Source organism: Chionomys nivalis, chromosome 1, assembly GCF_950005125.1.
Source record: "Chionomys nivalis chromosome 1, mChiNiv1.1, whole genome shotgun sequence".
In the NCBI taxonomy this organism is placed as follows: domain Eukaryota; kingdom Metazoa; phylum Chordata; class Mammalia; order Rodentia; family Cricetidae; genus Chionomys; species Chionomys nivalis.
The window spans coordinates 6,437,961-6,451,373 of record NC_080086.1 but is presented as its reverse complement, the minus strand read 5'-3'; the positions used below and the strand labels follow the sequence as shown (position 1 = coordinate 6,451,373).

The 13,413-nt window shown below is 43.9% G+C and overlaps 1 protein-coding gene across 6 annotated transcripts in view; it reads right to left on the bottom strand.

Annotated features, from left to right (window-relative positions):
* Sox5 (SRY-box transcription factor 5) overlaps nucleotides 1-13,413 on the bottom strand; it is a 394,103-nt gene that overhangs the window by 197,707 nt on the left and 182,983 nt on the right. For all 6 annotated transcript variants that reach the window (XM_057770810.1, XM_057770842.1, XM_057770818.1 and 3 more), the window contains exons 5-6: nucleotides 4,518-4,690; nucleotides 86-154 (exon numbers count right to left, since the gene is read on the bottom strand). In XM_057770810.1, coding sequence (XP_057626793.1) covers nucleotides 86-154; nucleotides 4,518-4,690 — 242 coding nt within the window. The remainder of the gene's footprint in view (nucleotides 1-85; nucleotides 155-4,517; nucleotides 4,691-13,413) is intronic.

Below are 13,413 nucleotides of genomic sequence, written 5' to 3'. Positions count from 1 at the left end.
CGGAGGTCATTTCCACCGAATTATACAAGACCAAGAAACGACGGTTTCTCTTTAAAAGGAACATGTTGAAAATCTGATTTCTGACCTGGATCTGTTGCTGAAGCAAGTTGATTTTGTGTTGTTGCTGCAGCAGCTGCTGCTGTTGCCTCGCGATCTGTGGAGAAACAGAGAGAACACAGTGAGACCCAGGGTGGGAAGGGCAACCTTCTACCCATCAAAGTGGGATTTGATGCTCATGAGAAGACGCAAACATCACTCCTCCATGAGTTGAATTGTCAGCAGGTCATCCCCAAGGAGTATCAAGCAAGACCGTTCATCTCAGTGACCACTTACATCCCATTTGAAGCCTAAACAGTACCCCATCATAGTGAGCCACTGAAGGTTTTCAATTATCATTCCCCACGGTGACACATCAGGTCCCTCTACCGACATTGTCAGTCCATAAACAACGTGTTTTGATGAAAACTTCTTTATTAGAAAGTTAAGGAGGAAAGGAAGATGGGTGGGGCGTGACTGCAGACGCTGTCATCCCTTCCTGGCTACAGAGCAGATATGCTAGGGCATAACTCTGAACCTTTCCTCTCCTCTGAAGGTGGGTTTTGTTTGGCTTGTTTGTTTGTTTTAAGAAGATTTTTCAATTGCCATGTTTGGCTATTGTATCTCACATAGCATCACTCCATTTGACACCTTGTTCCTGTCAGAAATACCACAAGAATCCATCAAGAACCTGACCACTTCGGCCCTTCTTCCCTCCTGGCTCCTGTGCTAAGCCACAGCCTAAGCTAGATGGATGTAACAACCTCTCATTTGCTGTTCTGCGCTTTCTACCCTTTCTTCCCTCAGTCTATTATAAGCTCGTGTCCACAGATAGATTTTTAAAGACATAGCATGCCACGCTATTCATCTTTTCAAAACGCTTCTGTCCCACCCACTCAAGAGCACAAGGCAGCAACCGCATCGTGACTGAAGGCCCGTAAAGTTCAGTCTCCTTCTTCCCTTTCATCTCCTCCCGTGGCCTGACTCTCCACTTTGGCCAGAGTTCTCTCCTCCCTTCCTCTTGAAAACACTGAGCATGTGGCTACTTCTCAGAGCTATTCCTGCATCTGAACCTTTGCGCTTGCTGTGAGCTCCTGTTGGGGCCCCCTGGCTGGGTGGCCAGGTAGCTTGCTCCCTTACCTTCTAGACTCTGCTCAAGTCTCTTTAATAGAGCACAGCTCTGCATCTGGATCCTCACTTGCAATCCCGTCTTTGTATTTCTCAACACTCATGAAAATGTTCTGAAGCCCACCGGGGGATTATTATGTCCTTCTCCACCTCTAATATCTAGATTGGAACCTGATTGATAAGGATTTGTTGAATAGATAGCCATGGACAGAAGCTCTGAATCTGGTGGGAACGCTGCTGTGGTGGATACATGGACTCCAGGGTTTGTGAGAGTTGTGTCAATTAGCACATGTAAAGGGTGACAACCCACACTGATGGGAACTGCACAGAAAGTAGCGTCAGAATAAAGGAGTTTTGATTTCATCTCTTTCTTCTCTCTCTCTCTGTCTCTGTCTCTCTGTCTCTCTCTCACACACACACACACACACTCTTCTCCCTCCCTCCCCCTCTCATGTGAGTGTGTATGTGTGTATGTGTGCATGTGTGTGTATGTGTGTAGGCCAGGACAATGTTGGCTGTCATTTCTCAAATGCTGTCTACCATATTTTTTGAAACCGTGTTTTCACTGTTCTGAAACTTGCCAAGTAGGCAAGGCTGACTGACCAATGGGCCTCTGGGACCTCAGCTCTGGGAGTACAAGCATGCATCCCCACACCTGAGATTGGACTCGGGCCCTCATACACATGAGTCAAGCAGTTTACCGGCTGGGATGACTCCCAAGCTCCTGATCCCAGCCTGAGGAGGAGTGAAGAGCTGTGAGTGCAGAGAGGGGGTGCCTAGGGCTGCTCCAGAGAGATGACCAGACTGGGGAGTGTCCTGGATACCTGAATCCTAACCTGTGCCTCTCACGGGGGTCCTCATCAGACAGAGGGGGAAGCACCACCAGACATCTCTACCACCAAAGAGCACTCAGGAAAGGTCTCAAGGCTAGTTTCTAATGTTCCTAGAAGAATGCCAGAGATCTCGAGAAAAGGAAACGTTCTAGAATCTACTGATGACACTCACAGATTGGCCAAACTGTATGATGGAATGAGCAGAAAAACCCATTGCTTTTCAAAAGAAGAATGATGTGGGAAGGTCATTGGTTAATTAATAAAGAAACTGCTTGGCTTCATAGGTTAGAACATAGGTGGGTGGAGTAAACAGAACAGAATGCTGGCAGGAAGAGGAAGTGAGCTAAGACACCATGCTTCTGCTCTCCAGGGCAGACGCAATGAAGCAAGCCGCCAGGTCAGACATGCTGAATCCCCGTAAGACTGGTGCTATACAGATTATTAGAGATGGGTTGATCGGGATATGAGAATTAGCCAGTAAGGGCTAGAGCTAATAGGCCAAGCAGTGTTTAAAAGAATACAGTTTGTGTGTTGTTATTTTGGGGCATAAGCTAGCCAGGCGGCCGGGAGCTGGGTGACAGGAATGCATCCTGTAGCTCCTACTACAGAAGAAGATGCCCCAGGTCCTCCGAGGTGAGCAGGGGACCTCTGCAAACAATCCCTTCATCTGAGCTATGGGGTGACTTGGCTGATGACATTGGAAATTCAAGGACAAAGCTGGCCTATTACAATCACAGAAGTTGTCAGAACTTCTCACCGGGCAAAGCAAGAATAAGGATGTGTCCAAAAATAGCACAAGTTCATCTTAAAGGGAAGTGATAAGGTATTTCACTAAAATTAAAATATAATGGATATGGTGGCATATCTTTGCAAGCCCAGCATTTGGGCAGCTGAGCCAAGAGGACAAAGAATATAGGACAGCCTGAGCTACACAGTGGGACATATAAAAACATAAAAATGGTAACGAGGAGGAAAAAAAGAAAAGGAAAGAAAAATTAAAAACATTAGCACCCCCCCCCCCCAAAGAGCAAAATAATCTTTCATGAAACAGTAAAGTACTGGAAAAAAAAAAGGCAAGTGAGTGGAGAACACCCCACACTCTTCAAACCATGCTACCAAGGTATTTCTTCACTTAGTTCAAACCTGCATTCCACTCTCAACTCTACCCCAGGTCAACATTTATTAGCTCCCATCTTCCTGCTCACTTAGCAAACCCTGCTCACATGACTCCATTCAGCTCTCCATGTTCACGCTGTCTGCACCACCTGGTTTAGAGTCACCCCTATCTATAAATACAAAACTTGTATGAGCAATATCAGGTAACTTCCTGCCTCCCCATCAGAACCCCACTTCCCTGCCTGAATCCTAGCCAGTCTTCAAAGCGAACTTAGCTGATACCACCATTAATCATTCTTCTCAAACTGTCCCCGTAGGGAATGTGTTCTGAACTCTCTGTGGTTTGTTTGTTCTTTCCATCATTCTACAACAACACACTAATGAATTGTTTTGTGGCTTTTACACGGCTACAGCTACAGTGTGCCACATGGACCACGCTCATGTCCCACGACCTCCCATTCCCCTACCACCCTTGTGTACCTTTCTCTTCCCTACCAATCTCTCCCCCATATCCATGCCCATTCATTTTGTTCTGTGATCCAGAGTCTAACCAGGAGCGTTTGTGTGACTATGGGCTTAGAGCTGTTCATTAGAGCTAGGTAGGCTCAACACCTATTATACAAATGGGGACAATGACCCCAGAATCTACCAATAGTCAACAATTCAGCAGTAAGAGGTAGGTAGGGCCTGCTAGCTCCTCAGGGACCCATGAGGGATTGTTCACAGAAACTATTGAGAGTGATCACAGTTATGCTATGTTCACAATCACAATGGTTGTGTCAACTGAAGAGGAAGACATTTGACACGGTTCTTTCCTGGGATTGCCCTCACCCCCTCAGTAAAACTCCAACTGAAGGCTGAGAAATATTTTAGTGGAATGCTTAGGGGCTAGAAGCACCCGGATGTCCTTGTGTTTAGCTTTGTTTAGATTGGCGTTGCAGAGTTTTTGAACGTCTGTCGGAGAGGTGAACTAAATCTAAAATGACATTCATTTTCACGTCATAAACATCTTGTGCCCATGTCGTAAAGGTAATTCTCTGCAGTATGTTTTGCGCTCCGAGGCTTTGGTCGGGACTCGGCCTATGAGCCTCGCTGTCAGATTTTCCACGCGTGGCATCCTGCTGGTACTAAAGGTACGTTTGGGATTTGGGGGAATTTCAGACATTTCAGTTCAGGTTTTGAGAGGTAGGATGGTTAGTCCACCACACTATTGTGGTTCCACCACAAGTAGTTACATGGTTACATTAAGCAAGGACGGGAGGGTGTGTTTGCTTTCTGTCCTTTCCTTTTCTTTCTAGGGACTGGGGAGGGGAGGAGTGCTATGCATCGTCCTCTACTGAGAACAATATTACCAGGAACAGGCGGCAGCTGGCTGAGGATGCCCTTGCCCCCAGTCTCTCTCACCTGCTCCTGCTGCTGCTTGGCCAGCTCCATCTGCTGACGCTGTTTCTCTATCTGCGAGGCAGCCAGCTTCTTCTGCTCATCGTGGGCAGCCAGGAGTTGCTCTCGCAGACTGGTCAGCTGGTTGATCATCCCCATGAGCTGCCGTTCCTTCTCAGCAAGGCTCTCGGGAGTCCCTGAGACGAACACGACAGGAAGACACATGGTGGAATTGAGAAGGCAGCCACGTTTCTGGGAAAGCATTCTGCCGCAGAGAGAACTAGATTGACTGCATGTTTGGTGGAGACAGGGAAGGGACATGCCCGCCTTCTTTCAGCTTTTTCTTCAGCAATGAAAAGCAACTGCTATTTGTTTACCAAAAATACCAGAACCAGGCTGAGGAGAGGGTTCGGTTCTTAAAACGCTTACCCTGTAAGCCGGAGGACCTGAATTTCATCCTCAGCTTGTAGCCAAAATGTCAACACAAGAATAAAAATGTACTGTGGGGATGGAGGCAGGAGGATGCTGGGGTTCTTTTTAACAACACTCCAGTCAATCACCAAGCTCCGGGTTGTACAGTTGAAGTGGAGGGTAAATGAAGGGCATCAGGTATCAACCTCTGGTCTCCTTAACCATATGCACACCTGTGTACACAGGCCAGCTCACATAAATGTGCACACATACATGCACACATACGCTGAATGGATGGCAGAATAAGCAGACATTCTGACACTTTAATCATAAATAATCTATAGTTTTTCTATCTTTTATGAGGAAATTACGAATTGCTAGTGAACATCTTTGATTCTTGGGTTCTCTGATGGGCCTGCAGGCTATAAAAGATGCCCGAGCCAGAGTTCTTGATCTTTATTTTTTGTTCTGACTAAAGAGGCAAGGCAAAACCAGGGGAAATTAATAGCTGAATTATGATGAGATCAAGACATTGTCACAGATAGGATCTACCTTTCATTTACCAGAAAGATTTGCTTTATTATTCATGAGTCTATGTGAATATACAGGCACATGTGTGAAGGTTCCCCACAAGTCAGAAGAGAGTTCTGGTCCTATGGTGTTCCAGGAGGATGAGGGCCACTGATGTATATTGTAATAGGAGCGGCGGGGCTGTGTTCCGCCACCCGGCTGCCCGCACGACTAGCTTATGTCCCAAATAATTACACCGAAACTGTATTTTTTTAAATACTGCCTGGCCCATTAGTTTTAGCCTCTTATTGGCAAGCTCTTACATATTGATCTAACCCATTTTTAATATTTTGTGTAACATCACAAGCTGGTTTACCAGGGAAGATCTTAACCTGCATTTGTCTGGAGTGGGAGAATCATGGCGACCCACTGACTCAGCTTTTGTATTGATACATATACCATATTACAATGTACATTTCTACCTCTGATACTATGACATTGTTTACAGTTAAAGATCATTGTCTTCATATATTGCACAGTTGTTTATTCTTTTAGTTTTCAAGTTAGATAGGTATTAAGAATTATATTTTTGTCATATTTAATTTTAAGTTAATCAGGTCTTTTAGTTACATAGAGATTATATTTAATATAGATAGTATGATCTTCAGCCTCTTCAAAGAGCTGTAAAAAATGACCTTTAATCTAACCTAAAATTTCTATGCCAACGAGACACGATTACTCCTGAAAACGCCACACTACTCCCAAGAGAACGTTGAGCACCAAAGACACTCCACTGGGAGCTTGTCTTCTTGGCAGAACTGGCCTTTGGGTTAAGAAAAGCCCATACCTCAACTTCTGACAAAGACACAAAATATTCCTAAATGGATAAAACAGGATTGTCTTATCTTACCAAGACAGGGTAGGATAGTTCTAAAAATGGTATGTCTGTTATATTAGGCCTTAGCCAAAGTTGGTTGACTCAACATTGCAAACGAGACTTTGGATGATTACCCAAGTAGTCAGTTGTCTCTGTCAATTGTTGCACATTTTGGATATCTCTCGTTTGTTAAGTAATATTTATTCCCTTCTCAGATCTTTGACGGAGTTAAAGATTATATAATTGTAGTTATTCTCTATGTTATGTAGACTCCTTGAGATAAAATGTTTAACAAAACTTTTGTTCTCAATATTGTTTGTTATATTTATTATTTGTTATTATTGTATATAGTTGTATTAGTTCTATCTTATTTAGACAAAAGGGGGAGATGTAGGAATATAGCCCCAACCATTGGGGGCGTGTTCGCCTTGGGCTAATGTTTACTGATAAATCTGCCGGGTGTGACCCCAGCAGCCCTTTTGCTCTGCTTTTCCTGTTCTCCGCGGGAACCTGTGGTCCTGTAAGTCTATTTCCTTATTAAAGCTGTATATATTTTTATAATCTTTCTACATTCATTTACGCCGCCACATATGTAGTTGAGAGGATGTGAACTCTGGTCCTCTGAAGAGCAGTGGCACGCTCAATCACCGAACCATCCCTCCACTTCCTCTGTTATTTATAAACTGACCAGGAAGATTCAGCACGAGAAATCCTATACTAATATAGAGGGAACACCTTGGCTTTTGGGGTGTAGCCTGGCAATAGAGCACATGTGATAGTGAAGGAGGCCTGGGATTATTCCCAGGATCACAAACAAGGAGGGAGTTCTAGGGCATAGCCAACCAAGTCTGAGATCATCTCGAGCTATTGTATAAACCAGGACACAGGTGACAAGCAAAGATTCAAGTCTGAGAACACAACAGTCTCCCACTGTGGTAAAATGTGGTTGGCAGATGAATATCACCTTAAGTTCACCCCAAACTTATACATGGATCTAGAAACAGACAAGCCATGGCAGTCATTTAAAGGAAGGGCATGGTCCAGATATTTAAAATGCCTGCACATCTAAGTCAGGTTCCATACGTGATAGTTCAGTAATGGACGCTACACAGCAAGACAGACATGCAGCTAGCTGAATTGTTCTTCTAGAACTCATGTGAGAAACAAGACCCCCAGGGCAAAGTGCTAGCTAACAGTATGGCAGGACACGCTCGTTGGACACACTGTTCGCTCCACACAGGAGACACTAGCCACTGTTTTAATGACACATTTGCCACCTGCATCCGTAAGGAGAGAGATCGACTGTGTCCCAGCAGCTCTTGCCGGCCAAGTGAGTCTCTCCCTGCAAGTTTATGAGGGAGAAGAACATTTTCAAAGGAAGAATGGCTACGGTCAGTGGGTTATCTTCAAGTCCCTTCTTGAAAAGGAGGCAAAAAATAAATACAGTTTCTAATGCATTTTCAGGAGCATACAGAAAGTGATTCAGTGTGGATGTAATGTAGGAATCATTTGTGATATTTCATTACTGTGTATTTATCATTTCTATGTGTGTATGAGCAGGTGTATGTGTGTGTGTATGACACATAGGTAATCTACACATGTGTATGTGTGTGTATATGTGCACATACATGCATGCACAAGTGGAAGCCAGAGGCTAAACTTGAATGCCTTTTGATTCTAATCAAGTCAGATTAATAACTGAACTTATACCTTAGCAATTCATCTGGACTGGCCAGAAAGCCCAGGGACCCTCCTATCTCCCTTGCCCCAGTAATGGGATGAGAGGTATATGTTGTTACACCTGGCTAGTTATGTTGGGTGCTGGGCATCCAAATTCAGGCCCTCAAACTAGTGGGGTAGGTACTTTAACAACTAAGCCATCTTCTCAGTCCGTATTTATAATAGTTCTCTATTTCAACAGTTAGGACAGTTTATTAATAGAGCACGCCAATTAAGTTAATATATCTCAGAAAACTGTATTCTATCACAAATGTGGACATCTTACTAAGGAAAATGAGCTAGGTGACTCTCCTATGTTAGCATAAAATATACAAATCTCTCCAGGAAGCTTTCCTCCTTGGAAATAGTCATCTGACATCAAGATGCTGTCTTGATAGTAAAGCCCCAAATCTGAACAAACTCCAAAGCATGTGCCCTTCGACCAGCAGTCAACATCGTGTCTGAGAATACTCATCATTTCTACGAGACCTCACGGACAGAAATACGTGCCAAGACGTGATAAGAAACATAGATACGAATAAATAACTGCTTATATTTAAAAGCCATAAATTATCCAAATGGCAAGTCAGAATGCTACATAGCAGCCAGACATGTATACTATGGAGTGTTCTGCAGTCCTAAGAAAGTTGTTCTAAAGAATGATGGGATGGGATTTCTTGATAGAAGTTTAAGACTTGGACGGAAGTGAGGTGTTTGTATCAACACTCCCCTCCATGCCTGTGTAAGTGCACACTAAAGGGGAAAAGACTGAATGCTACTGCTCCTCCATGTCTTCAGGAACCATCCTAGGTGAGGAGATTGTACATTATTTTAGACTTTTCTTCATATTTACATATTTGGTAAATTTCTATAGTTACTTATATTTTCAGAAAATATATCTCACCTAAATATGCAGCCATATCATTTAGGAGCCAGGGAAGCACAAGTCCGCCAGCTCAAACTCTAGCGTATGGAGAAGAATGGCTTTGCTGATGAGATGGGAAAGAGTGGCAAAACTTCATGGACTGCCACTAAACTATGCAGATAAAACATATTTCACATCTAAAATCAAATGTGTGACTTTTACATCTGATTCTGATTTTGTGAACCTTGAGCCTAGTCCGCTTTGCTTTTCTTCTCTCCAGCGCTAAAGATGGCATCTGGGGCCTTGGGCATGCTCAGTCATGCTTCTCCAAAGAGCTCCACCCCAGTCCCTCACTATTTCTCCAGCTCCCCAATGAACAAACCTACAACTACTCCCTGTGTGTCCAGGTCACCACTGAGTGCCCGAGACACCATTATGTCTTGAACCCAGTTCCTCCCCCACTGTAAGCAAAAGCAATGGTAAAGGCCTGGCAGACAACAAACCCTTGAACCTTGTCCAGTGAGTGGTATGAAGAACCCCTTCGCTTGTGATTGATCTCCTGTCAAGTGACCGCATTGTTGCTGGGACAGACTAGAGGCTTTCATTTCATAGCGACTGCATAGGATTTCAGGTTGGGTTTGGGAGACTGTAGCCAAGAGGGTAAAATTTTTGCTATGGTCTGTTTCTGTGAAACTTTTAGGCTCCACTTTCAAATTCCTTTGTTCTTCACAACGGCTGCCCAGTGCATAAAAAGGGCTTACAGAGTTCTCTGTGAACATGAAGAGACTAGCAAAGATTCAAACAACAGTCTAGACTCAAAAAAAACCAAAAAACCATGAACAATAACAAAGAATATTACTCAGGTCCTGGGGAGCTCCGGGTGCTGCCCTCACTGGAGGGAAAACACTCAGCAGCTAATGTCTACTCCTCTAAAGTCAGGGCTTCTAGCAGCAAACAATGTGACACACTCAGAGCCACACTGCACTCTAAGCTCAGTCTCCTCTGAATCAGAGCCGTGGAACTTAGTCCCCAACTTTTCAGGCGGCCATTGATTCTGATGTACTAGCTATCAGCATGTTTCAGCATACCTGAAATGAATGTTCACTGGAAGTCAAAAACACCCTGTGTTATTATTTCCATTTGCTTAACAATCAGGTGAGGGACAGTCCTGCGTGCTCATGTAGGTTCCACCAATGTGATGTGGGTCAGAAGACTTCTTAGTATAACAGAAGAGATCCTGAGGACTGGGCCCCAACTCCAATGCCCCTGCCTCAGTGAGGGACCCAGCCCCAGCCTATCCTGATGTGAGGTGTTCCTCTTCACCCTTTGTCCATGTCATTCTTCTTGTCAAACACTTGGGATGTCCTATTGACCCTGGAAATAGCACGCATCTTCTCATGGGTCTTCCTCTCTACCACCACTTGCTGACCCCTGACCCGCCTCTCTCCCATCATCTGTGTAGTAGTTCTCTCTCCTGCATCCCAGAGTCCATTGCTTTCCCCAGGAAAACCCACAGTCCGAGCAAATGCTCAGTGTCCTAAGCTTGGAAGAGGACATCAAAGCATGTCACACAACTCAGAACAACAACAATTACCTTACCTCCACTAGTTGCAGGAGGGTCCCCCTCATGATTTATACCTTACCAAGGTCTCTAGAAAACTCATAGTTTCCCATAGTCCTCTGAGGGTTGTAGTTATGCAGAGCTGAACATCAGGGCTTTGTTCTAAGAAACCAGTCTTGAGGTAGATGGTGGCGTGTGGGAATTTCACAGACTGTACTTGGATAAACTAAGATGACTACAGTATCCCTAGGCAGCAGCATCCCATGGTATCGACCATCATATTTGTAGCATCAGTTTGACCATGATAATGGTACCCAGGGAGACCACTGCTTCCCAGGACTGGCTTCTTCCTTTCATTGAGTATTAGCTATAGCACAGCTCCTGTGAGACTCATCCAGTTCTAAATATCAGTAATATGTACAGGGTTACCCAGGAAAGAATGGTCGCTCATAGCTTAACTCCATATGGGAGAGATAAACAAATAAACACTCAGGCACTCAAGATGGACCTTGAAGGGCAGCTCCGCTAGTGACCTCTCTTAAACACTAACATTAAAGAGGTCACCACACCTTGCTTCTTGTCAACCAATTTCGTGCACTCTATGTTGTATTCTTACTGACTTTCTGTGTACTGTGTTACCCCACATTAGAAGTTCTGTAATAGCAGGACATCAATTTATTCTGTGCTATTAGCATCTACAAAATGAGGCCTCATGCTTTGTGGATACCTGATATCTGTGAGCTGAATGAACAAAATCAGCCCAAGGAAAGTCAAAAGGCTGCACAATTCCACCTTCAAGGATGGTACTTCAAGTGATCCTTATTGTATCCAAACAAGCTATTGAAGTGGTTGAAATTAAAAGATAAAGAATAAAAGGGGGTCAGAGAGATAACTCAGCAGTTAGGAGGACCTGCTCCTCTTGCAAAGGAGCAGATTTCAGTTCACAGCACCCACACAGCGCAGCTCGCAACTGCCTGTAATTCTGCAAGACCAAGCGTGCTTAACTGCTGAGCCATCCCCCAGCCCTCAATAAAGATTACACGTGTTTACCTTTGGGTTTTCATTTAATGTAATGCAAATAACTTCTTTTAAGGTGCTTGCACCCAACTACTTAATGTCCTTAAAATGGAAAAAATCAGTTTTACAAAATATCCCATTATATTTGCTGTGTTTGGATTGCACTCAATACCTGTTATATATGCTATGAAAATTTTAATTAACTTATGTGTTATTTTATTTTTTTCGTATTGAATGGATGGTTGGCCTCCATGTATGTCTGGGTACCGCTTGCGTGTCTCGTGTTGACAGAGGCCAGAAGAGTGCACAGGGCTCCTTGGAACTGGAGGTTCTAGGTGATGTGAGACACACCTTGCTCCTCTAGAAGAGCAGCCATGATATTAACCACTCTGATCTCAGAATCTCACTCAAAGATTGGGCCTGGTAGGAAGGTCCACATGTGAACAGACTAGAGATGCCAGGATGTGTTACAGGGAGCGCTAGGCACTAACTACTCTGGCTGGAATTTCGTGTTGCTCTTCATGTACAGTCTATTCTAATGCCATGAAAGATAGACCACGGAGCATCATGAAGAAGGCGCAGGCTATATATACCGCAACTCCAGTATGTGGTTTAGGATAATTGGTCTCTGGCTATTATTATTTTTTAACAATCTGTGAACTGGGACAAGATGCCTATTCCAATAATTTTGTGAGGAAGTTGTTTATGGGGTGATAAGCAATAAATACTTAGCAGTGACTTCCCTTAAATGAGCAGATGAGGAAATGGAAACCACAAGACAAAGCCTGATTTTCTCAGGGTACGTGGAAGAATTGGGGTCACATGACTGCTCGCTGTTGTGGCTTTATCATTGCCCCCTTATTAGGACTAGCATGAAGCCAGAAGAGTCTGGGGACTGAGTATCCAACAGTCCAGATCATATTTTTACAAACTTTGGAAGAACCTGTATCTGCAAGAATACAAATGATGTTATCATTATTTTAATTTTACAACTCAATTCCTCTCAAGCTTATAAACTGTATTAAGCGGCGGGATAACAATGTCTAATATAAACTCAGATAAAATATGACCTCAGTATTTTCTATCACACCTGAAGCAAGCACAAGAAAGACTGTCTTGCATTCAGTACAACACATGTAAAAACCCACATGCAGGAGCCCTGAGATCTGCCAGTGGAGTTCTCTTCCTGACCCATTTCATGCACTCAGTAAAGTGTGTGTAAAACCCTACACCCAGGGACCTCTGAGATCTGGTAGAAGCACCCTCTTTCCATCCCTCACTTTGCTTATAAACCCAATGGTAGCCGGGCGGTGGTGGCGCACGCCTTTAATCCCAGCACTTGGGAGGCAGAGGCAGGTGGATCTCTGTGAGTTCGAGACCAGCCTGGTCTACAGAGCTAGTTCCAGGACAGGCTCCAAAACCACAGAGAAACCCTGTCTCGAAAAACCAAAAAAAAAAAAAAAAAAAAAAAAATAAACCCAATGGTAGGCTGACCACTGGGCAACCAAAAGCACAGGCGTGTTATCTTTTTATGCACATTGCAGAGCAGCTTTCCCTGCAATACCCTCTGTGCCATCAGACTTTTTTCAGTCTCATGACATTTTGAGATACATTTTAGCAAAATGTGAAAGCATCACTTAGAAGCAACTGCAGAGGCTAGAAATTGAGTGGAGAGGATTAAAAACATAAACATTTACTTTATTTAGAAGTAAACAGCTCTGTGTGATATACCTTACTTCTGGCTGACTCTTCAGTAAACATCTTCAGGGTGTGACAGCTCTCACAGAAGGGAGGAAACATTCTCAGGCTCCCTGAAACTGCACAGACTTACAAGCTTCAGGCCAGCGTACAAATGCCACTCTCATAGGGCAATGCTTTTGACCCTTAAACAACTACAGGGCCTTAAAGATGGGTTTAAGACACCTTTCCAGGTGACACAAACATGAGCAGATAAAAATCT